Source organism: Sorex araneus, chromosome X (genome assembly GCF_027595985.1).
Source record: "Sorex araneus isolate mSorAra2 chromosome X, mSorAra2.pri, whole genome shotgun sequence".
Classification (NCBI taxonomy): Eukaryota; Metazoa; Chordata; class Mammalia; order Eulipotyphla; family Soricidae; genus Sorex; species Sorex araneus.
Window position 1 is genome coordinate 293110162 of NC_073313.1, and position 24522 is coordinate 293134683.

Here is a 24522-nt window from a genome sequence, read left to right on the forward strand (position 1 = left end):
GAAAGAAGAAGAAAGAAAGAAAGAAAGAAAGAAAGAAAGAAAGGAAGAAGGAAAGAAGGAAGAGAAGGAAGGAAGGAAGGAAGGAAGGAAGGAAGGAAGGAAGGAAGGAGAGGATGGAGGAGGAGAAGAAAAATAAAGAAAAGAAAGGAGGGGAGGATGGAAGGAAGGAAGGAAGGAAGGAAGGAAGGAAGGAAGGAAGGAAGGAAGGAAGGAAGGGAGGGAGGGAGGGAGGAGGGAGGGAAGGGAGGGAGGGACGGAAGGAGGGAAAGAGGAAGGGAGGGAGGGGACAATGGAGGGGAGGAGGGGAGCAGGGAACGAGTGAAGGAAGGAAAGAAGGAAATATGAGAGAAAAAAGATGAGTATGAGAGAAGAAAAATCTCATCCTAGCAGAATGACAGCTTCAGAATAATGGAACTAGAAAGCTGGCTGATGGCAACTGTTAGCATGTGATCGATTCTGGCAGTACTCATCAATGGATGCTAAGCCTGATGGCCAAGGCCTCACTGAGAACAGGACATCAGGGTAGCTTCAGAGATTTCCCGGACAATGCCCATCAATCAAAGGAGAGAGCTCAGCGGCCTGGGCTGGGAGCATGTACCTCCAGCAGGATGGACTGAGAACATAAAAATAGCTCTGATTGTTTTGGGTTTGAGCCACTCCCCGCAGTGCCCATGGGCTAATCCCGGGAAGGTTCTGGGAGGCAAGGAAGGGTTCATTCCTTGTGGTGGTTTGGGGTGCCAGGGATTGAACCTGGACCTCCTACATGCAAAATGTTTTCTGCAGCCCTTTGAGCTCTCTCAAGTCCAGGATTTTTGTGGGTGGGGGCAGTGGTTAGGGCCACACCTGGCAGTGTTCAGACCTCTGAGCTCAGGGATCGGTCTAGTGACAATGGGGAACATGGTGCAGGGTTGAACATGGGCCAGCCACCAGCAAGGCAAGTGTCCTACCCACCGTACTATCGCTCTAGCACTCTGGCCCTCCTGGATAATTTGTAGGTGTCATCTTCCTGCCAAGAACACACAGAGCGTGAGAGAAATTATAGATGAATCCACGTTGGGTGACACTTTTGGAATCTAAGTCTGTATTCTATATCTGTCAAGATCAGGAAAACTCGGCTGGAGCTATAGTACAGCGGATAGGGCGTTTACCTTCCACACGGCCGACCCGGGTTCGATTCCCAAGCATCCCATATGGTCCCCCGAGCACTGCCAGGAGTGATTCCTGAGCTCATGAGCCAGGAGTAACCCTGAGCATTGCCGGGTGTGATCCAAAAAGCAAAAAAGCAAAAAAAAAAAAAGAAAAGAAAAGAAAAGAAAAGAAAAGAAAAAGATCAGGAAAGCTGGTGAGTGAGGAAATGTTCCAGATCAAGACTGATCAAACGACACCATCAGGCATTCTGCTCTGGCATCACTCACATGCCAACCTGGGCTGTGGAATTCCTTTCTTTTACTCCATGAGACTCTCTCCTCTCTCTAGAGAAACCTGCAGTGTCTCTTGAACAATTTTTTTTTTTTTGTCCCTCTTTATCCCATTAAAAAAATAGCATATCGGGCTGGAGCGATAGCACAGCAGGTAGGGCATTTGCCTTGCACGCGGCCGACCCGGGTTCTAATCCCAGCATCCCATATGGTCCCCTGAGCACCGCCAGGGGTAATTCCTGAGTCAAGAGCCAGGAGTAACCCCTGTGCATCGCCGGGTGTGACCCAAAAAAAACAAACAAACAAAAAAATAGCATATCAGTTAGGGCATTTGTCTTGCACATGGCCGGCCTGGGTTCGATTCCTCTGTCCCTCTAGGAGAGCCCGGCAAGCTACTGAAAATATCCTGCCCACATGGCAGAGCCTGGCAAGCTACCTGTGGCGTATTTGATATCCCAAAAACAGTAACAACAAGTCTCACAATGGAGACGTTACTGTTGCCCACGTGGCAATGCTACAGTGCTACTTAAAAAAAAAATTACCCATACATGGGAGAGAGCTCAAAGGACTACTGCACATGGTTTGCGGGAGGCCCAGCACAGCAGAAAGTGACTGCCCGCCCCTCCGCCCTGGGCAAAGCACCAGGAGTAGCCCCTGAACTGGGTGTGGCCCCCAAACAAAACAAATAACAACAACAACTAAAAGACATAATTAGAGTGCGCCAACGCCCAGGCAGAAAAGCTGAGGTCATGGCTGAATTTGAAATAAAGTGGATACAAAACTGTTGCAGCCATGCAGACAATTAAGTGTGTTGTGGGCGATGGTGGGGTTGTTAAAACATGCCTGTCTCCTCACATCTTACACAACAGCGTCCTCTGAGTGTGCCCTGGCTGCTTGCGAGAATAGCGCATGACTAGCACGGGGCCATTTACCTGTGGGCTTGTCTGTTTGCTTTGGTCTCGAAGCCACATCCAGTGATCCTCAGGAGTTACTCCTGGCTCTGCACTCAGGAATCAACACCTGGTGGTCTCAGGGGACCATATGGGATGCTAGGGGTTGAACCCGGGTCTGCCGGGTACAAGGAAGTGTGCTACCCACTGCACTATATCGCTGGCCCCAACTCTTGGACTTTTCGAAACTGCAGGGCAAAAGCATTATGATAGAGGAGGGGTGCTGAGCTCACCACAGATGTATTTCTGGTCTGTTTCCCAGGGGATTTCTCCATCCCCATTTGAAAATACGACAGATAACCGGGTGCCTGAGATCACTCACCCCTACTCAAAGGCATCATTCTTGCTTGTTGGGACCCAAATGATCTCAGCGATGACCCCCCTCTTACTGCTGAGAAACTTACCAGGAACAAACAGAAGCTGTCATTCCAGGGACAGCTGAGAAGCTGGCCTGTGACCTGGGGCTGTCAACTATGTGCAGTGTCCTGCATTCGCACAGAGAGGCCCAAGGACTGCATTCAGGGGCCCGAATGCTGGCGCGGAGTCCTGAGTGCGTGCTCTGTCTGTGGGATGCCAGGTTCCCTCGCCAGCACCGCTCTGGTCCTGAGCACCACTGGGAGCAAAACCCATGCCCAGGGCTGAGAGTGGCTCCAGCAATGCCAGCTATGGCCCCAGACAGAAAAGGAAAGTAAAATAATATATTTAATGAAGAATAATGTCTGGCTGCCCTCATTTGTAGAATATAAAATAATATAATATGCGACAAGGGCCAGGAATATTGCTCCATAGTTGGAAGCCTGCCTCATGAGCTGGGGGAGAGGGAAGAGAAGGGATAGAGATAGAGAAGGATAGAGATAGAGAAGGGATAGAGAAGGGATCACCAAGTCAATGATGGTTGGAGGGATCATTCGGGGTGGGAGATGTGTGCTGAAAGTAGACTATGGACCAAATATGATGGCCTCTCAGTATCTGTATCTCAAACCATAATGCCCAAAAGTAGAGAGAGAGTATGAGGGAAATTGTCTGCCATAGAGGCAGGGGGTGGAGTGTGGAGAGGAAGGGGGTGATACTGGGGACATTGTTGGTGGAAAATGTGGACTGGTGGAGGGATGGGGGTTCGGTCATTGTATGACCGAAACTCAAACATGAAAGCTTTGTAACTGTATGGTGATTCAATTAAAAAAAATGATAAAATCGATCCAGTTCCTATTTTTTTTCCAAATAAAATCTGTTTTTACTTCCAAAAAAAAGAAGAAAAAGAATACTATCTGCCCTGGAGCCCCAGAAGCGAAGTAGAGGTGCTGGCATATGTTACCATGAATATCTCTCCAGAGTTCTCCAGCATAGCTGGTGTTGAAAAGCAATGTTTGAGCAGGGGGAAAAAAGCAATGTTATTTTTGGAAGGCAGTGAGTTGGGCTGATACCCCGGGAGTGTTCAGGGCTTATTGCTGGCTCTGTGCTCAGAGCTCATGCACGGCAGGCTCGGGAGGCCATATGAGGTGCCAGGGATCAAACCCAGGCCAGCTGCTTGCAAGGTAAGCATCCTGCCTGCTGTATTATCTCTCCATCCCTGAAAAGCATGGTAAGGGGCCAAAGAGATAGTACTGGGGCAGGGTGATGATTAAGGCTGGGTCCTGTTCCATCCCCAGCACTGCAATTGGTCCCCTGAGCACCAGCAGGAGTGATTGCTGAAGAGAGCCAGGAGTAAGCTCTGAGCCCTGCTAGGTATGACTCCAAAGCCAAAATAAGCAAAAGAAAGAAAATATTTGCTTCCTAAAGTTGGTGCTGAAGAGGCCAGAGAGATCACAGGCAGATAAGATGCTTGCCTTACATGAAGCCAATCTCTGGCACCATATATGACCTCCCAAGCCCCACCAGGAGAGGCCCCAGATCCTGCCAGGAGTGATACTTGAGCACAGGAGTAAGCCCTGAGCACAGTGAGTTGGGTCCAAAAGCAAAGCAAGTAAACAAACAAAAAAACCCACAATGTTGACTCCGAAATAACTATATTTAGAACAACTTTATAAGTCATCGTATTTAAATAATTAAAAAAAAACATGAAGTTGATCTTGAGAGCTTTGTTTATGAAGAGTCTAATGTTTGAGAACCTTCTCCCTTTAAAGTAAACAAGTCCTTATTAAACCAGGAATTTAGAGAGAGAGAAAGGAAGTCACGCTTGTGATGACTCTAACAGACTAATTTGGATTGCTGAAGCGACCCTGGAACTTCTAAGGATTTCTACCCCCTTTGCAGGGGAGAAGGAGCTTGGAGGGTTTTTGTTTTTTTTTAAAGTCTTTGTTTTTAACTATTAGAGAGCCCTTAAGGGGAGGAGGGTGGATGGATCCACATTCTCCATCCTAGATCTAATATAGAGACAGGTTTCCTACACGGTATTCTTAGGAAGAAACATACAATGGTAAATGTTTTATTTAATAACATACTCTTCTTCTTCTTTTCTTTTTTGGCTGTGCTGGGGATCAAACCCAGGCCAGGCAAGTGCTCTGTTACTGAGCCACCCACCTGCCCGCTAACATACTCCTTTCTGAAAGTTGTTTTTTTCTCTTATTTTATTTTCTGTATTTCGTGGTGCCAGGGGTTGAACCCAGGTACAAAGCAAGTGTTACAAATCAACTAGGCTGAAGACATAGTACAGCAGGGAAGGTGTTTTGCCTTGCATGTGGCTGACCTGTGTTCAATCCCTGACAATACATATGGTCCCTGAGCCCCACCAGGCATGAGCTGAGCACAAAGACAGAAGTTAGCCCTGAGCACCCCTGGATTGGCCAAAATGAGCAAACAAAAGCCAAAATACCACTGTCACATACATGTCCAGTTCCCAAATTTTCACTTCTTTCACTTGGTTGAAATTTGCCTTTTTGCCTCCATTTTTTTTTTTTTTTTTTTTTTTTTTCTTTTTGGGTCACACCTGGCGATGCACAAGGGTCACTCCTGGCTCTGCACTCAGGAATTACCCCTGGCGGTGCTCAGGGGACCATATGGGATGCTGGGAATCGAACCCGGGTCGGCCGCGTGCAAGGCAAACGCCCTACCCGCTGTGCTATCACTCCAGCCCCTCCATTTTTGTTTTTAATCTTTTTATTTTCTTTTTGCCTCCACCATTCATGAGTTCCAATATTTGATGAAACTCCTGAAAGTGGAAGGAACCCTTCCCCTCCTCAATTCTAGGATATGTGACTATGACTTTCAAGGATTGTGTTTGCAATTTGAATTGTTTCTTTTTGTTTGTGTGGCTTTTTTTTGGCGGGGGGCGGGGGGGTCATACCCGACTGTGCTCAGGGTTAACTCCTGGTTCTACACTCAGGGATCACTCTGGGCAGGGTTCAGGGCACTGTATGGGGTGCTGTGGATAGAGCCCCAGTTGGCTGCGTGCCAGGCAAATGCCCTCCCCGCTGCTCATCACTCTGGCCCTATGAGTATTGTTTAATTTCTTTGTTTTGTTTTGTTTTTGTTTGGGGGCCACACCCGGCAGGTTGGAGGATTACTCCTGGCTCTGCACTCAGGGATCATGTGGGATGCCTGGGATCCAACTCTGCGCCCTACCCATTGTACTATCGCTTGGGCGCAAATTTTGTTTAATTTATAACTTCAATAATAAATAAAATTATTGCACTTTTTAAAATATGCCAAATGGGGGCTGGATCGATAGCACAGTGGGTAGGGCGTTTACCTTGCATGCGGCCGACCCAGGTTCAAATTCCAGCATCCCATATGGTCCCCTGAGCACCTCCAAGAGTAATTCCTAAGTGTAGAACCAGGAGTAACCCCTGTGCATCGCTGGGCGTGACCCAAAAAGCAAATAAAGAAAGAAAGAAAGAAAGAAAGAAAGAAAGAAAGAAAGAAAGAAAGAAAGAAAGAAAGAAAGAAAGAAAGAAAGAAAGAAAGAAAGAAAGAAAGAAAGAAAGAAAGAAAGAAAATATGCTAAATGGACTAAGTACCTCATTTACAATAGTATTTTTCCCTTGTTAAAACAAGCAACAGGGGCTGGAGCAATAGCACAGCAGGTAGGGCATTTGCCTTGCACACAGCCGACCCGGGTTCAATTCCCAGAATCCCATATGGTCCCCGAGCACACCAGGAGGAATTCCTGAGTACAGAGCCAGGAGTAACTCCTGAGCATCACGGGTATGACTCAAAAAGCTTGAAACAAACAAACAGAAAAAACAAACAAGCACAGACAACTAAGTAAATTCAATGCAAGATGCTGGATTTGGGTCCCAACTGGAAAAGAAAAGCGGATCCTCAACAGCTGATGGAGATTTGGATGGGGCCTGCGGGCTGGAGACAATTGTATCAACATGAAATTCTTGGATGGGAGGGCTGCACAAAGATTCTAGAATGGTTGTCCTTGTTTTTAGTATATATGTGGTAAAATATTTATTGATGGAATAGCTCCATGTCTACAAGCTGCTCAGAAAGATCAGAAAAGGAACAACAAGAAGAGGGTGGGGTGGTAATTGTCAACAATGACAAATTCTGATTTAAGGAGATAAGAGAATTCTTGGACTCTTCTTGTTACTTTTCTGTGAGTCTGAAATTATTTCTTTTTGACATGATTTTAAAATTAGTTCTACTTTTAAAATAAAGCTAAGAGCGCTTTCTAAAGAACAAAGTTCTTCTCTTCAGCCTGCAAACATGCTCAAATCTAAACAAAACAAAAGTAAAAACAAAATACAATAATGTGACCAGTGGCTATCTTAGGACTACCATTTCCTCCTGCTGTAGGCATCAGGATGTTGAGGAAGGGTGTCAGGAAGCCTATGTTTGAGACTCTACTGCTCCCTAACCACAGGACTTGGGGAAATCATTTTATCCCTCCCAGCCTCAGTTTCCTCATCATAAAATGATAGCATTTCCCTTAAGGCACTTCTTTGGAGGAGTCAATGTTCCAGCAAGATGCTAAGTTTTAGGCTATTTGACAGATTCTAGCCTTAGATGATTTCTCTTTCTTTGTTGTTGTTATTGTTTTTGGTTTTGGGATCACACCCAGTGGTGCTCAGGGTTTCTCCTGGCTTTGCACTCAGGAATTAACTCCTGGCAGTGCTCGGGGGACCTTATGGGATGCTGGCAATTGAATCTGAGTGGGCCGCATGCAAGGCAAGAGCCCTATCCGCTCTATTATCGCCCTAGTCCGTGATTCCTCATTTTAACTCTGGATGACACAGGGTGACTGCCTTATTTCTCGAGGATGTGTCCTGGTATTTGAGCTGAATAATCTGCCCTTTGCTGCACTGCACAAGATGGAGGAGGCTGCTGCTACTCTGTGCTTCAGCATCTTCCATGCGTCTCAAGTTCATTTTCTTTTTCTTTTAAAATTTATTTTTATTTTTGTGTTTTGTTAGAGAGCTACAGCCAGCCATGCTCAGGGCTGTTTCCTGGCTCTGCACACAGGGATCACTCCTGGCAGTGCTTGGTGAACCATACAGGGTTTCAAGGGTGGAACCTGTGTTGGCACATGCAAGGCAAGTGCCCTACTCGCTGGACTGTCTGTGGCCAGTCTTTTCCCTTTTTGGGTGAGGGAGTCACACCTGGCAATGCTCAGGGGTTACTCCTGTCTCTGCACTCAGGAATTCCTCCTGGCGGTGCTTGGGGGATGGTATGGGATGCTGAGAATTGAACCCTGGTCAGCCACATGCAAGGCAAACTCTCTCCCCACTGCACTGTCACTTTGGCCCCTCCTTTTCTTTTTTCTTACCCCACTCTTTCTCTCCCCTTTCTGGGGCCACACCCAGAGGTGTTCAGGGGTGATTCCTGGCTCTGCACTCAGGATCACTCTGAGGGGCCACATGAAATGTCAGGGATCAAACAAGGCAAATACCCTATGCACTGTACTATCACTCCTGTCTTCTTTTCTCTGTTTCGCTTGTTTGTCTATTGTTTTGGGGTCATATTTAGCTATAATTCAGAGTTGCTCAGGGCTTGCTCCATATGGACCACACAATACACAGTATCATACTCCTGGCTCCTCCACGCAAGCCATGCCCTCCAGCCCTGAGCTATCTCCCCAGCCCACCTTCTGTAGCCAATCCTACCTGGCCTCTGTCTTTTTTTTTTTTTCTTTTTGGGTCACACCCGGAGATGCACAGGGGTTACTTCACTCAGGAATTACTCCTGGTGGTGCTCAGGAGACCATATGGGATGCTGGGATTAGAACCAGGGTCGGCCGCATGCAAAGCAAATGCCCTACCCGCTATGCTATCGGGCCAGCCCCACCTGGCCTCTGTCTTTTTGGATCCCACAGTCCTCCAAATCTGGCTGTTTCTGGAAAGTCCCATCTATTCCCATCCTCTCAGAAACCTTCAATATTAGGCTGATGCCAGAAAATAATTTGTTTGTTTTACAGACACACCTGGCAGTGCTAGGGGCTTACTCGGGGCTCTAAGCTCAGAAATTACTCCTGATGGGTTCAGGGCACTATACAGGGTTCAGGGGAGATTGCAGCCGACCCGCCCTGTGCAAGGCCTAGCTCCCTAGCGCTGTACTATCACACCAGCCACAGAATTTTATTATAGAATGTTTTGAATCACTTCTTTTATTTTTGTTTGTTTGGGGCCTCACTTGGCTGTGGGCTATGCTCAGAGCTAACTCCTGACTCTGTGCCTTGAGATCACTTCTGGCAGGGTTCAGGGTTGACCATAGCCAGGGATGGAACCTGGGTCAGCTGTACGCAAGACTAAGATCTCCAGCCCATACCTGGCTTTTGCTCACTGGCTTCTACCTTGTTCAGATAAACATATATATGTATGTATATAAACATATAAATATTTGTCTTTATTTGGGGGCTATACCTGGAGGTGCTCAGGGTTTACTCCTGGCTCTGTACTTAGGAATCACCCCTGGTGGTGTTCTATGGGATTCTGGGAATTAAACCCAGGTGGGCAAGCACCCTACAGGCTGTCCTCTCTCCCTCGCCCCTATATTTTTAATTGTTGGGCTACCAGGCCAGAGAGACAGAAAAGGAGTTACAGCTCTTGCTCTATACACAGCCAACTATGGTTTGCTCCCTGGCACCACATTTGGTTCCCTGACAAGCTTAAGGGACCTGTAGGATTACATAGCCTCAGGTAGTTTAGGTTTATTGGGTTACTCCCATTACAGTGCTCCCACTCCTCTTTGTTTATTTGTAGTTTCTTTCTTAGTGTTCTGTTGACTTGTAAATACTGTTTTTCTCTTCTCCTTGAGTCCTTTGCATAGTTTATTCAGAGCAATGTCCTTTTTGTATGGACACAGGAAGACTTAGCAAATGCTATGCTTTTATAACCTGGGAGTCATTTGACTCTACATGATATTTTCCTCCTGGGCATCTGTTCTCTCGATCTAAGCCTCAGCTGCCCTTACTTCCTAAAACCCTAAAAGCAGGGTCCCAACGAGGGACGAGACGGACCCAGGGCAAGCGGTGAGTTGTGTGCTACCCTGGCATCGAGATGGGCCTGGCCAAAGTGCCTAATGCTTAACTATAAGTTAAGAGCTTGATCATGGACAAATGTTGTCATGATCCAAACAGTGATAACTATATTTGGACCCTGCTAGGGTGAGGAATGATTAATCTGGCCTGAGTGCTGTGGTCTGAGCCTGTGGCAAGATGTTGCCAGGAGAGCTGCCTTGGAAGCCTCAATGTATCTCTTGCTATGTCCATACAAAAATAACTAGTATTAAGATGTTAATGAGTGTTTGGACTAAGGAAAGGAGAAAAACCTTAAGAGTCAGGAAGGGCTTTGGAATGCCCTGCCCTAAGGAAGGGCTTTCTTATGTTGATTTTGCTTCCTGGCTGGGTGTAGCCTAGAGGGAAGGTGAGAGAGACAAGTAGGAGGAGAGACTGAGAGAAGAGAGAGAGGACTGAGCTGGGAGTGCGGGAGATGAGAAAGATGGAAGATTGAATAAACGGTAACTAATCAGCAACCAGATTGGTCCTTGTTCTTCCTTCGCCTGTCCTTGACCACCGGCCATCCTGATCCAGTCCACACACTGCGGTTCCAGAGCACCGAACGCGGGTGGTGAGACAGAGCCTCCCGCAGAGCCCGAGAGTGCACGCGCCCCTCGGCGTGCCTTAGTTTTTTACAGGGACCCCTGAACACAAAATCAGGAGTAGGCCCTGAGCACAACCGGTTGTAGCCTGAATCCCTATATTAACATACATTTGCACCCACACCTGGAGGTGCTTAGTTTCAGAGCTGCTCCTGGTGGTCCTCTGGAGACCAGAAAGTGTCAGGACCATGTGGTGCTGAGCACTAAACCGGCGCCTCCTGCAGGCAATGTCTGTGTGCTAGCGTGTGGGCACTCTCTGGCCTGCACATATATATTTCTATATGTGTCTATGGAGAGATGCTATAGTGACTTTGACACTTCCCAAAAAATCCCCTCCCCAAGTCTCTATAGGTGTTGCTTTTTTCCTTATAAATGTGATATACACTTGCTGGGTGGTGGAGGGGGGGATTCATTACAGATCTAGATAGTGTAAGTTCCCACCCTCTATTTTATTTTTGGTTTTTGGGCCATACCCAGCGATGATCAGGGCTTACTCCTAGCTCTGCACTCAGGAATCACTCCTTTTGGTGCTCAGAGAACCATATGAGAGGCAGGAGATAGAACCTGGGTTAGCCACATGCAAGGCAAATTTCCTACTCTGCCTTACTATCCTCCAGCCCACTCTCAGTTTCTAAAGATAACCCCCATTAATGATACAGTATAAATTCCTCATTTCCGGTAAGTTGTGGGGATCTAGCCCAGGACAGATCACAGGAATCTATTTAGCTTTCTTAAGACTCTTTTTACAGGAGCCCGCATTCTAGAATAACTTGATTTTCTGCCCCTGAGCAAGGAATTCAGATACAGGCACCCCGGTTCGCAAGAAGGGTGGTGGTCAGACCAGATAACCAGACCCATATCACATGACCCGTATCACAAGACCCAGGACTGCCCCCAGAACCAGGACATTCCTGAATATTGGCGCGAATACTGATCTCTAAAACCATAGGCTAAGGAGTGATGTCCTTTTAAATGGATTGGTTAAGAAAGTTTGCAATATTACAAATCTATTTGCTATGAAATGCGCGGGCTCTGCTGTAACGGCCGGGGAAGGCCTATATAAGATCTCCTTTGGAGAAGCTCGGGGTCTTTTGCCCAACCTGCTGGACCTGCATGTCCGTGTAGGCGGCTGGACCCTGGCTAGCCAGTCTTACAATAAACCCTGCTTGCTGTTTGCAGTCTCTGGAGTCTCTTTGTCGTTATAGGGAGATCTCGATCCACGCCCTAACAAAGTAAATACGTACATAGTAGCACACCTTTACAAATAGGATCACATTTTGAAAGTCACTGTTACTATTTAGATCAGCACATAGAGCAAACACATATTTTATACAGTTTTTTGCATAAAGCATTTTGTCTTGTTTTGTTTTGGGACAACACCCCTGGTGCTCAGGGGCTTAGCCTTGCTCTGTGCTCGGGGGTCACTTTTGAAGACCTTGGTGAAGCACAGGCGCTGACATGGATAGAACTGAGTTTGCAGCATGCAAGACAAGTGCCTCAACTCCTACCCTCTTCTCTCTTCCCTCTGATCCCTTGAAAACCATTTGCCCCGCACCCATTTGTATTTGGTTTAGTTTCTGGACCACACCGGGCTGTGTTCAGGGCTTACTCCTGGCCCTGTGCTCAGGCATCACTCCTGGCGGTGCGCGCTTGGAATGGGGTGTCCTTAAGTAGTAGATGACCTACCCGGTGCAATGCATGTACCGTGTCCCTTGAGCTCTCCCTCCGGTCCTGCATTTATGTTGTTAAAAGAGCACTTCCACTCTTCTACACTTTGCAGAGTTTTTTCCACGGACTGGTGAGTTGCAAAGAGGCATCGGGAATGTTGAGAGTCATGTTTACATTCTCATAATTTAGACCCTAATTTGGTCTGGAGTGGGATGCCATCACGACCGCGCTGAGTTTCGGCCGCAGCGGGGAGGGGCGTGGCGAGGGGCAGCCACGCCCCTCCCCGCGGCCCGGGAACCTTTGTTGGGCGGAGCGTGGTTCCTGGCGGAGACTTTTAGCCGAGGGGCTTGCCCCGCACAAGCATGGTGCTCCGTACCGGAAGTGGCTCGTTATGCCGCAGCTGTCAGGACTTCCGCGGGGCGGAAGAGGCATGCCTGCCTGTGTCCGACCGTTTCCAGCCCCCTCTCCTCGCAGGATCCCATGAGTAAGCTGTGGCGACGCGGGAGCACCTCTGGGTCCATGGAGGGCCCTGAGCCGGGTAAGTGGGGGCCCAGCGAGGCAGTTTAGGCTTTTGTCCGTAAGCCAGCGCGTCTCTCGCTTCTCGGAGCTCCCTGGGCCACAGGTGGGCAGAGGGCAGGCGAGTGCTGCTGGGGGAGTGGGACCCTGCAGGGACAGGGGTGCTGGAGGCTGTCCCCGGCCAGCGCTTTCCCACACCTGTGACAGGCTCTCCTTCCGCAGGGGAAGCGCTGGAGTTGAGCCTGGCCGGTGCCCACGGCCACGCAGTGCACAAGAAAAAGCACAAGAAGCACAAGAAGAAACACAAGAAGAAACATCACCAGGAAGAGGAGGCGGGGCCCACGCAGCCGTCTCCTGCCAAGCCGCAGCTCAAGCTCAAAATCAAGTTGGGGGGGCAGGTCCTTGGCACCAAGAGGTAAGGCCACGACGAACCCTGGCTTCATCAGGAGCCTTGGGAGCAGGTAGCATTAGAAGAAGCCCACTGGGCTTTCTAGAAGATGCAGTGAGCACTGACTTCAGGACCCATGTAAAAGCTGCAAGAACCGGAGAGGATGTGGGGAAGCTTGGATTTACTGAGCTGGAGACTCTTGCTCAGTTTACTTAGCAGTTTTGCTTCTCTGCAGTGTACCCACCTTCACTGTGATTCCCGAAGGACCTCGCTCACCCTCTCCTCTTATGGTTGTGGATAATGAAGAGGAGCCTATGGAAGGGGTCCCCCTTGAGCAGTACCGTGCCTGGCTGGGTGAGAAGGATTTGGAGGTGGGGAAGCCGGGCTTCTCATTAGACCTGGTGAAGAGAGCTGGGTTAGTGTTGGGGTTTTTTTTGGTTTGTTTTTTTTTTGCAGGGCTGAGGGGGAGGCACACCTCACAGTGCTCAAAGATTACTTGTTTGGTGGTTGGGGCTCAGCTGCGATGTAGTTCAAACCATGTAGTTCAGGGGTCAAATCCAGGACTCCTTCATTGCAAGGCATGTGCTTAATCCATTGAGCTTTCTCTCTCTCTCCAGCCCCTGAACTATTCTGTTCTCTCTCCAACTTGCCTTTCCAGATGAAGACAGTAATCTTTCCCCCTCACCACTTCGGGACCTGTCAGGAGGCTTAGGGGGTCAAGAAGAAGAAGAGGAACAGAGGTGGCTGGAGGCCCTAGAGAAGGGGGAGCTGGATGACAATGGCGATCTCAAGAAGGAGATCAACGAACGGCTGCTCACTGCGCGGCAGGTCATTCATTTAAAAAGAAAATCAGAATTTGGCTTTTGGGCCACATCTGGCAGTGCTCAGAGGATGCCCGAGGCTCTGTGCTTGGGAGTCATTCCCAGTGGTATGGGGACTGAACCTGGGCCTCTTGATGCAAAGCTCAGCCCTTTGAGTCATCTCTCCAACCCAGATGGTTCATGCTTTACTCATTTTTCAAATATACATGGAGAATTTCCCTTGCCCCAAGAACTTTGCTAGGCAGTGAGGATAGTAGTAGAAAAGACGAAACACGGTTTCCCTTCTAATGGGACTGGCATTACTATGTAGCTGAATTAGGGGGTTGAATAGGAGGTAAATAGTAAAAATTTTTGGGTGGTGCTGGGAATGGAAGCCAGGATCTCTCAGATCCAAGGCAAGTTGTCTACCACTAAGCCATATCCCCAGCCTCATTAATAATTGAGTGTGCGTGGCATTTCATACCGTACCCATTGCTGCTCAAGGTTTACTCCTGTCTGTGTGCAGTGATCATTCCTGGCAATGCTCAGGCAGCCTTATTTGGTGTCAGGTATCGAAACCAGTCAACTGCATGCACATAAATAAATTTTTTAGGGCTGGAGTGATAGTACAGTGGGGAGGGTGTTTGCCTTGCACATGGCCAATCCAGGTTCAATATGATCCCGCCAGGAATGATCCTTAAGCTGTAAGACTTATAACAAAAATAGGTGATGGGTAAAAGTGGTGGAAGAGAGTATTAGTATTACCCTAATATTAGATATGATTATTAGGGACCCTGTCTAAAGAGACATTTCCAACGCCAGAGGAGCTTTCCAGACAGAAGCCAGCAGGCACAAAGATCCTGGGAGTGGAATACTCCTCGGTAGGGTCAAAGAGAAGAGTTAAGTGTAACTAAGCACGGGATGGTGTATTCCATTCACGTTTCAGGTGATTACTTTGGCTTCCTAGTGGGGGGTGAGGGGAAGAGACGTGAGGATCCCGCCTAGGAAGCTGTTGAAGTAATCAGGAGAGTAGTTGTGGCTTGAGCCAAGGTGAGGTTGTGGAGACGGAGAGCATCAGGTGTATCCGAGATATTTAGTAGCAGACAAACGCTGGCATGGCGGGGGAGAGGAGTCCAGGTGACACCTGCTTTCTAGGTAACCCTGCTTTCCAGGGCCTCTCGCTCTTCGGGCCGACTCTGCCGCCCATTTCCTGACACCCTCCCTTTGCCTCCGCAGCGCGCTCTGCTGCAGAAGGCGCGGAGCCAGCCCTCGCCCATGCTGCCGCTGCCGGTGACCGGGGGCTGCCCGCCGCCGGCGCTCACCGAAGAGATGCTGCTGAAGCGCGAGGAGCGGGCGCGGAAGCGCAGGCTGCAGGCGGCGCGGCGGGCCGAGGAGCACAAGAACCAGACGATCGAGCGCCTCACCAAGACTGCGGCCCCGAGCGGGCGGGGAGGCCGAGGGGCGGCGAGGGGTGAGCGGCGCGGAGGGCGGGCCGTGGCCCCGGCCCCCATGGTGCGCTACAGCAGCGGGGCCCAGGGGTCCACCCTCTCCTTCCCTCCCGGCGTCCCCACCCCCGCAGCCCTGCCCCCGCGGACGTGCCCGCCGGGCCCTCCTCCGAGATGCTCGGTCCCGGGCTGCCCGCACCCGCGCCGCTACGCCTGCTCTCGCACCGGCCAGGCGCTCTGCAGCCTGCAGTGCTACCGCATCAACCTGCAGATGCGGCTGGGGGGCCCCGAGGGGCCGGGGTCACCCCTTCTGGCTACTTAAGATCCTCCGCCAATTCGAACTCTGCGGCCTCTTCCCTCCCGTTTTCAGTGTCTCCCTCACCCTCACCCTATTAAATTTCGTCTGGTGCCTCGACTTGTACAGCATTGGGGGCCTGGGTATGGGTAGGCACACACTCTGCCCACCACCCACCCAGCACCAGAGCTTGCATCGGCGTCTGGGCACCCGAAGCAAAAGGAGCAAAAGGAAGATTTGGACTGACTTTGGGGACCCAGCCTCTTCCAGGCCGGATTACCTGGCGTGGTCAAGCAGCTGGCGTCATCCCGAATAGAATTCAAGCCAATCCGCAGAAATTTTGCTCTTCTGGGTGGCCGTTCATTGGTTAATCGCGTCAAGCCCATTCTGTTGTTCTTATTGGCTACCGATGCTGTCAATTAGGGTGGTGGGCCGAATCTTGCCCCAATTCTTTGTCTATGCAAGCGCTTGCCTGGGAGAGCGGCTGGGGCGCTGCCGCCGATTGGTCACAGGGAGAACCCTCTGGTCAGTTCCGATTGGTGGGCCTGTCGGAGGACGATGCTGATTGGTGGGGCAGAGAAACCGGGGTTCTAGTTGGCAGAGCGCTCCCCGGATGGAGGCTCGGGCCGCGGAGTGATGGTGGCGGCAGCGGAGATGGGCCGGGCAGGGGCTATGGCGGTGGCGGCAGAGGTGGCAGGGGCGGGGCGGCTGGCGGTAGAGGAGGCTGTGGTCTTCAGGGGACTGTAGGTGGAGGAATGGCTCGGGCCGGCAGCGGGAACGGCAGCGAAGAGGCCTGGGGGGCACTTCGGGTGCCGCAACAGCAGGTATCCCATCAGCTCCCAAAGCCTACCATGACAGCCATTTGTTTCTAACCCCTTTCCTTATCCCTTACTTTTGGGGGTGCGGGAGGAACTCGATGGAGCCGAATGCACGGCGAGGCGAAGTTCCTTAACACGTCCCTTCTAGTCTTTGTCTAAACTTGGTAAGGCAGATGCAGTTGACTTTGCCTGTAGCTTCATAGACCCCCATCCCGTGGCTCAGTGCCCAGAGGCATGGAAAAGCCCCAGGGAGCGGCCCGCTGTCGTACAACAGTTATCTGTGATGTTTTTCTGTGTGCCTATTGTCACAGCAGAGTCGGGCAGCTTCTTCTCTTGAGGGAGCAGTTTGAAGAAAAGCTGGACCCCAGACTTGCACCCTGGATGCCACCCTTTATCATCCCCAGTGAACCCATCTGTTTGGGAGTATTGCTGTGGGTCTCACGCCTCCACCACTCCTCTAGGAAACCTGAGACCCCGGGTGGAAAGATCCAGCTGTGGGGGGATGGGGGGCAGGGTGGAGGGGGGTCAGCTGATGGGGTATGATGAAGGCAGTTTTGGCTTTGGAGGATGTTGCCTTACACCCCATATTCTTTGTCTGAGACTCAGAGAGCTCAGACTCGAGTCTACAAGGAAACACTCCCTTAACAGAAAATACCCTGGGGGTGCCCGGCCTCCAGCGAGATGAGTCTCCTATACCCAGAGCTGAAGTCAGCCTTCTTTGCATCTTGTTTTCTAGACCCATTCTTGCTATTCCAGATTTTCTTCTGTGGTGACAGCCCTTCAGATACTCAAACGCTCCACTCAGCACCACTCTCCTGTCCTCCCCATAGAGCCCATAGGCTAAACTGGATTCACTGGGTGGGACTGTGTGCATGCAGGGAGCAGGTGGGGGCGGTGTCTTGGACCGGAATCGCTTATGTTTCTAAGTGCTTCCTTGCTCCCAGCTTCGAGAACTGTGCCCAGGAGTGAATAACCAGCCCTACCTCTGTGAGAGTGGCCACTGCTGCGGGGAGACGGGCTGCTGCACCTACTACTATGAGCTCTGGTGTGAGTCTCCCAGGGGGCTGCCGGCAGGTCCCTCTACCCACCTTCTCTGGGCCCTCCGAGTGGCAGACTCCGAGGACCGTTGTCTGCATTTGGGCTGGATCTACAGCACCCCCTCCTCATCCCCTGCAGGGTTCTGGCTGCTCTGGACAGTCCTCATCCTCTTTAGCTGCTGTTGCGCCTTCCGCCATCGACGGGCTAAACTCCGGCTGCAGCAACAGCAGCGGCAGCGTGAGATCAATTTGTTGGCTTACCACGGGGCGTGCCACGGGGCGGGCCCTGCCCCTGCTGGTTCACTGCTTGACCTTCGTGAGTGATTTGAGGCTTTGGGCTCACTATCGGCAGGCTCTCCCAAACTTGAACCCGGAGTCATCCTTATGTTCCCTTTTCAGACACTAAAGCACTGTTTTCCTGTTCCCTGATCAGAGAGACTGCCACACCTGCCCAGGGTGGCCTTCAACAAACCATGCTCTGCTTTTCTTCCTGCAGGCCTCCTCAGCGCCTTCAAACCCCCAGCCTACGAAGATGTGGTTCACCGCCCCGGCACGCCACCACCTCCTTACACCGCGGCCCCTGGCTGCCCCCTGACCGCCTCCAGCGAATGTACTTGCCGGTCCTCTGCATCCAGCTGCCCCACTCACTTCGAGGGAACAAATATGGAAGGGGTCTCCTCCCGCCAGACCGTCCCCCATCAGGAGGATGAGCCTGGGGCCTGCGGGAGCCCTGTCCCTACACCCCCCTCCTGCCGCTCTCGCCGCCTGACTGGTGACTCGGGCATCGAGCTCTATCCTTGTCCTGATTCCAGTGAGGGTGAGCCATTCAAGGTGGCTCGAGCTAGTGCCCCCCTGCCCAGTGTGGAGGACCAATCCCCCTGTGCACTGCCCCTCAATCCTGTACCCCAGGTCTCTCCTGTGGGGCTGGCTTCCAGTGAAGGGGACATCCTGTAAGCAATCGGGGAGGATCGGTGGATGGCTCACCCAGCCAGAAAGCATTCTGGCCCCATCACCTTGAGCCCTTCTCAGCCTCTCCCTGCCCTCTTACAGTCCGCCCTGAAGGGCTGGAGCCCTGAGTTGAGGGGCGGCGTTTGAGGGACTGTCCACGTTCAAACCCCTCAAAACATACACAGGAGCCTTTGATCTCATTAAAGAGATGTGAACCAGCTGCTTGTGGATTTGGGTGGACCTGAGCTCAGCTCACTAAACTACTCGACGGGATAGGATGGTGGTGGGGGGGGGGCGCGAGAGGACTATGGCCAGTGGCCATTTCTCCCACCTTCTCTCAGCAACAGGAGGCAGTCCTAAGGCCTGGACTGAATTCAGACTCTGGCGGGAGGCAAAACTGGCAAAAGCATTAGTTTGACGTGGTTTTCCCATTTATTTAAAAAAATAGACTCTGATTCACATTCACCCCAGGGCCGTGTGGGATAACAGCAGGTGATACTGGAGATGAGGGCGAAAGCCCTGGTACCTAAGGGGTGGGGGAGGCCGCAAGGATGCACCTTGCCCGTCCAGTCCAGATGGCATGTGGGGCCAACTCCTCCATCTTCTATCAGTAGTCTTCAGCCATGACCAGCAGGACGAGGCTGGTCCAACCCTGGAAAGGGCGACATCCCATGCCGTGCCCATCCCGGTCACTGTACTGCTCCCACAGGAACCCTGTGGCCTGATACTGCCGCCACACATTGCCCACCACGTTGGCACGGAGCTCACTGTGCAGCTTGGCAGCCTGGGCCTGGTGGGGGCCCTCCAGCTGCCCGTAGTGGTGGAGAGCCCCCAAGGCCAGGTAGTTGATGTTGAGCCACACGGCGCCCCGCCAGTAAGGCGGGTCGTGCTCTGAATTGCGCTGGCCATAGAAGGGGCTGGAGGCTGCCAGGGAGCGCAAGCCAAAGCGGCTCCAGAGATGGCCGCTGTCGGCGATGACCTCCAGCATGGGGCCAAGGTGGGGTGACTTGGGGTCCAGCAGCCGCAGGAGAAAGGGGAAAATGCTGACGTAGCCCAGGGCGTCCACATACTGTGGGCGAGGCGAGGGTCGCCCCACCACACGCAGCAGCCCGTGTGGGGGCCGGGGCTTCAGCTGTACGGCTCTCGTGTGATTCCCGAAGTCGGCAAAGACGCCCAGCTCAGGGGCCCAGTGCAGCGCCGCCAGGCTCTTCTCGGCCTCCAGTGAAGCCGCCAGCGGACGCAGCTCCTCTGCTGCCTCTGTGTCCCCTAGCTGCTCTGCCAGCCGCGCCAGCACACGGGCACCCAGTGCCATCCAGCACCGCAGGTCCAGGTGCCGCTCAGTGGCTGAAGGGTGCGAAGCCCGGGGATAGTCATCGAGTCCCGAAGGCAGCGTCTTGGGGTTCAACAGGGTTGGCAAGGCGGGGTCCCGGCCCCGCCAGCGGTAAGAGTGTGGCACCGGCCCTGCCTGGCTGTTGTGGAGCCAGGAGAACCAGGCCCGCAGGCGGGGGAAGGCTCTGCGGAGGAAGGCCAGGTCGGCAGGGTCGCCGCGCTCCAGCATGTGGGCGATGGGCAGAAGCAGGGTCGGGGGGTTGGCATGGGCTGCCCGCTGCACCAGGAACTCAGGAGGCACCCGGGCGCGTGCTTCATCCCCCAGCACTTGCTCCCGCCCGATCCAGCCGTCAGCATTGAGCAGCCCCAGCCAGTGGCCTAGGGCCTCTCGGGTGAGCTGAGGGTCCCACCGCTGCACCAGCAGCTGATGGAAGCCCTCATCCCAAAGGAAGCCTCGCGGGAAGAAGGACCGGGATGGCACGGCCGTGAAAAGAGGGGCAGGTGGGAAGAGGGCGGGGTCCCCCTTCTGCTCGGACCCCTCCCCACCCAGGTCTGGCAGCACCAGGCCTTGTCCATAGAAGTAGCCGATGCCGCCCAGGAGGCCGCTGAGGGCGGCCTGCCCCAGAGCCTGCTCCTCGGGGCTGAGTCCCTTCTCCTGCAGCCGGAAGGTCTTCTCGAAGCGCCTGCGGAAGGCCGTGGCATGCTCCTCCAGGGCCCGGGTCAGGACGCTACCTGCCAGCTGCCCCAGGGCACGGCTGCCTCCTGCTTGAGCACTGGCGGATTCAAACACAAGCTCCACAGAGAAGGGGACCTTCACGGTCACCTGCTGTATCAAGAACTGCCCTTGCCCCTGTCCTGGCCCCCTTGGGTCCCGGTCCTTCCACTTAAGTGAGCCTGGCAAGCCGAGGTAGCGTTCAGGAGAGGCCCCTGGAGGCCGATGCTGAAACCACTGATTCAGGTGACTCTTCACCATCTCTGTCAGCAATGGAAGTCCCGGGTTGGAGGACCAGAAGACATTGTAGCTAAAAGGACAGAAGATAAATAGGCAAATTAGGGGCCGGAGCTATGGTCCAGCAAGGGAGGGCATTTGCCTTGCATGTGACCAAAGCAGGTTCAACCTCTGGCATCCCATAATTTCCCTAGAGCACTGCCAGGCGTGATCCCTGAGTGTTGACAGAGATAAAGCCCGATCACTGCTGGGTGTGGCCCGCCCTTCCCTACGGCCCCCCAAAGGGCAATATTATGTCAGGGGAAATGGTGGGAATTATAAAGAAATGGAGTGTGGGGGAGTCAGAATGGGATGACCTTGGCAGTGCAACAAATAGCCTGGTGAGAATTAAAATGACTGGTGGACAGAGAGGGTAGCACGGGGGAGGTGAAAGTTGGCTGAGTGGGCATCCATGCCACCTTCCCCACTAGCCACCCTTTTGTCCCCATTACCTGCCATATTTGGGAGCAGACTCCCCTGGGCTGGTTGGTGCCAAAAGTGTAAAATGGAAGTCACCAAGTTCACTGCTATGTCCACGGATGGACTTCACCTGTCCTGGAGCCCCAGACTCTGGCACCAGGACTTCCTTGCCATCTGTCACCACGTAGAAGAACAAGGAGACCAAAGGGAGGGCAGAGGTCCCTGAGGCCTGGGTGACCAAGAAGGAAAGAAACACACCATTAGAGGGCCAGTTTCTCGGAGAAGCTGCCTTTGTGAGGGAAAGGCGCCGGGCGGGAGCCCCGTGCTCAGCCAGATGCATGGCAGTGCGAAGGCCAAGGAGGGAGCAGCCTTCAGCGGGCTTCTCTGGGCAATAAGAGCACTGTGCTAGGGACTCTGCCCGAAGCTCTCACACACGATTGCACTTCATGCGCACTTCATGTGAGTCAGGTGCTCGTCGCAGTCCTCATTTTACAGACATGAGGTGGGCAGCGATCAAACTGATCACACAGGTGTGGCTTCTAATTGGGGGCGAGGGGTAGGGGGTGGGGCGCTCCACATCCACTCCCAGCTTAGTGCTCGGGGACCATGTAGTGGGCGGGCTCCAAGTGGGCCTCCAGAGCTCAGCAGGCAGGGTGGAAGGGAGAATTCAAACCCGGATGGCCACACCCGGAGTCCCTGCCTGAGCCTATCACACTGCATCTGTGGGCAGCCCCAGAGGTGGGGAGGCGGTGGGCTGGGGGAAGGGCGTCCTGAGGCCCTGACCTGAGGCTCTACAGTCACTCTCCAGCTCCAGTCCCCTCCGTGCTGACCCCCGGGCCTCTTGACGAACTCAGTTGTGAGCCTCAAGGCCCCATCCTGGATGTGCTGCCGCCCGAAGGAGAGGCCGTCGTGGAACTCCCAGCCATAGGGACCCACGCCGTCTCCCTGCTCACACGTGTGCCTGAGCTTAAGGGTCCCCGGGGTGGCGCCTTGCTGCGCCCACATCAATCCTGGGGGTAGAATGGCCACGTAAGTCCAGGAGAGAGTAGGGGCCCGGGCCCTCTGAGTCTCCGAGAAGGTCGGGGCGACCCTGCCTCTAGCGCTCCTGCTCCGTTCCTCCCCACCCTGGCTCTGGCCTCAAACTGGGGCGCCCAGGGGGAGAGGCCGCCCGCCTGCCTGCCCGCCCCGGGGCCGGATTACCGGTGAGCAGGGGCTTGGCGCTGCGGGTCTTCATGCCGAAGTAGACATGGGGGCGGTAGGTGCCCCAGAAGAGCTCCGGGGCCACGGCGGGGCTGGCGGCGTCGGGGGGCAGCGCCGAGGGCGCGGGGTGCAGCGTGACGGCGCGGCGCGCGCGGTGCCAGCCCAGCAGCCAGTGCCCCGCCAGGCCCAGCAGCACGAGCGAGGCCAGGCCCGCAGCGGCCAGCGCCGACCGCCCAGGGCCGCCCCGGCTCCCGCCGCCCCGGCCGTCCCGCCGCGCGGGCCCGGCCCGCTTCTCCGCTCCCCGAGCGCCGTCCGCGGGCGGCCCGCGGCGCCGCCGCTCACCCCGGCCCATCCCGGCCCCGAGACCCGCGCTCCGACTCGCCGCGCCTCCCGCCGCGGTCCGAGCCTGCACCGCCGCCGAGCTGTCAGCCGCGCCTCCCTTCCGCTTCCGGCCCCCGCCGGAAGTCCCGCCCCGCCACGTCAGGCTAAGCCTGCGCTCGGCGCGGTTCGGGGTTCGGTTGGTCCCGGGTTGGGTTCTCCGCCCCGCCTCAGCCTGCCCACTACCGACTTAGTTCTTAGGTGAAGAGCCCGTTCTGCAGTCTCCAGCCCAGTTAGCAGACCAGAAGTAATGAATCTTACACTGGAATTTAAATATATATGTATATTAACATCATGCTACACCTGTTGTGTTTTTATTTAACCGCCCCCACTCCTCTAATCAGGTATTTAAGACCAAAAAGATCAAGTACTTGGACCTTGAGCAGTGGCGGGAAGTGGCTGACTTGCAGTTCAGGTGTAGAGGAACCGAATTCTCTTGCATCCATATTTGTCCCTTGTGAGGCGGAAGGTGGCAGGTACAGAACCAAGTGGAAGCCTGGGATCTCTTTTTGAAGTGACCTGTGACTTTAAACAAATCATATCTCCGTTTCTAGATGAACCCAGAAGGGACCAAAATAGTGAGTGCAACTGGAGCAGCTTTTCTCACCCCGTTTCTACCACTGAGGAAGCAAACAAGTATAGAGGAGGGATGCGTGGCTCAGCATCAGCCCGGGAAAGGCTATAGAAAGGTAGCATCAGCATATTCAGCTGCACAACAGTCAACATTTGCGGCCATTCAAAAATGCAACTTATGGGCTGGGGAGAGACGGTGGGTAGGGTGCTTGCCTTGCACTCACTCCGCCAGCCCAAGTTCATCACTGGCACCCCATATGAACCCCAGCCCCACAAGGAGTAATCCCTAAACACAGAGCCAGGAATAAGTCCTGAGCACCTCTGGGTGTGGCCCCAAAAGACAAAACTAATACTTCAGGCCTGAGAGTGAGTACAGCAGGTAAGGGGCTTTGCCTTGAACAAAGCCTACTGGGTTTAATCCCCACACCACCCGGTCAGGAGTGAGCCCTTGGGTGATCGAAACACAAAACCCAGGGGCCAGTGACAGTACAGCAGATAGGGCGCATACCTCACTTATGGCTGACAGATTCCATCTCCAACATCTCCTATGATCCCCCGAACCCCACCAGGTGTGATCCTTTAGCATGGAGCTGGGAGTAAGTCCTGAGCACTGCTGGGTATGACTCCACAACCCAAACAAAAAAACCCAAGTATTTTATGCCGAAAACCCACATCACACTTCACTGTAGTCTGATTTCCAGTGTCCCCTTCAACTTGTAGGCTTTTTGCTCATTCAAACAATCACCTGACCAAACCCTGTCGTCATTCTTACTGCCACTGCACCTGGTTCACAGCTGCAGTGCTTACTATACACCTGGGTTTATCTTTATATCCTAAGACTAATCATTTATACGCTACGTATTTCTAACTCAACAAGTGTTTACTGCCTGCTCTGTACCACTCTGCAAGGTGCTGGGAACAGAGAAAACAGCCCCAAACCTTAATTTCACAATCTAGAAGCAGCACTGAATCCTTGGTTAGAGCAATAGTTGAATGATCCCCACTTGCAAAGATGAGTCAAGTGGTTAAGTAAAAGTAAGTGCTGCCAGAGATAATGAGATCAGTTCATCAGAGCTGGGGAACGTAAATGTATGTTCTTTGCTGACTTTGAGATAATACTTGCTATGCTCCCAGTTACATTCTAGGCACTTCACAGACCTGTTCATTTCATCCAATAGTCCCATTAGATACTATTATCCCTATTCTACAAATGAGAAAACAGATGTTGGAAAATGAATTTGTCTATTTTTCATTGAAGTTATACCAAAATCCAACTACAGGCCAACACACTTTACGTATATGTGCCTA

At 52.8% G+C, this 24522-nt stretch overlaps 3 protein-coding genes across 4 annotated transcripts; 2 read left to right on the forward strand and 1 right to left on the reverse strand.

Annotated features, from left to right (window-relative positions):
• Positions 1 to 12406: 12406 nt before the first annotated feature.
• INO80B (INO80 complex subunit B) lies at positions 12407 to 15638 on the forward strand. Its single transcript, XM_004611994.3, has 5 exons — positions 12407 to 12617; positions 12818 to 13010; positions 13219 to 13337; positions 13642 to 13811; positions 15020 to 15638. The coding sequence occupies exons 1-5, from the start codon at positions 12560 to 12562 to the stop codon at positions 15548 to 15550; spliced, it is 1071 nt and encodes a 356-aa protein (XP_004612051.1). The 5' UTR covers positions 12407 to 12559; the 3' UTR covers positions 15551 to 15638.
• Positions 15639 to 16128: 490 nt separating this feature from the next.
• Positions 16129 to 18544, forward strand: WBP1 (WW domain binding protein 1). Its single transcript, XM_004611996.2, has 4 exons — positions 16129 to 16347; positions 17286 to 17388; positions 17518 to 17694; positions 17875 to 18544. Exons 1-4 carry the CDS (start codon positions 16279 to 16281, stop codon positions 18330 to 18332), a joined length of 807 nt encoding a protein of 268 aa, XP_004612053.1. The 5' UTR covers positions 16129 to 16278; the 3' UTR covers positions 18333 to 18544.
• A 195-nt stretch (positions 18545 to 18739) lies between these two features.
• MOGS (mannosyl-oligosaccharide glucosidase) lies at positions 18740 to 22795 on the reverse strand. 2 transcript variants are annotated; one of them, XM_004611997.2, is made up of 4 exons: positions 22264 to 22795; positions 21847 to 22073; positions 21096 to 21292; positions 18740 to 20677 (listed from the first exon to the last, which is right to left on the reverse strand). In XM_004611997.2, the coding sequence occupies exons 1-4, from the start codon at positions 22613 to 22615 to the stop codon at positions 18934 to 18936; spliced, it is 2520 nt and encodes an 839-aa protein (XP_004612054.2). In that variant the 5' UTR covers positions 22616 to 22795; the 3' UTR covers positions 18740 to 18933. The 2 variants fall into 2 exon arrangements, with proteins under 2 accessions (XP_004612054.2, XP_054976538.1); XM_055120563.1 differs by having other exon boundaries at positions 22606 to 22630.
• Positions 22796 to 24522: the final 1727 nt, after the last annotated feature.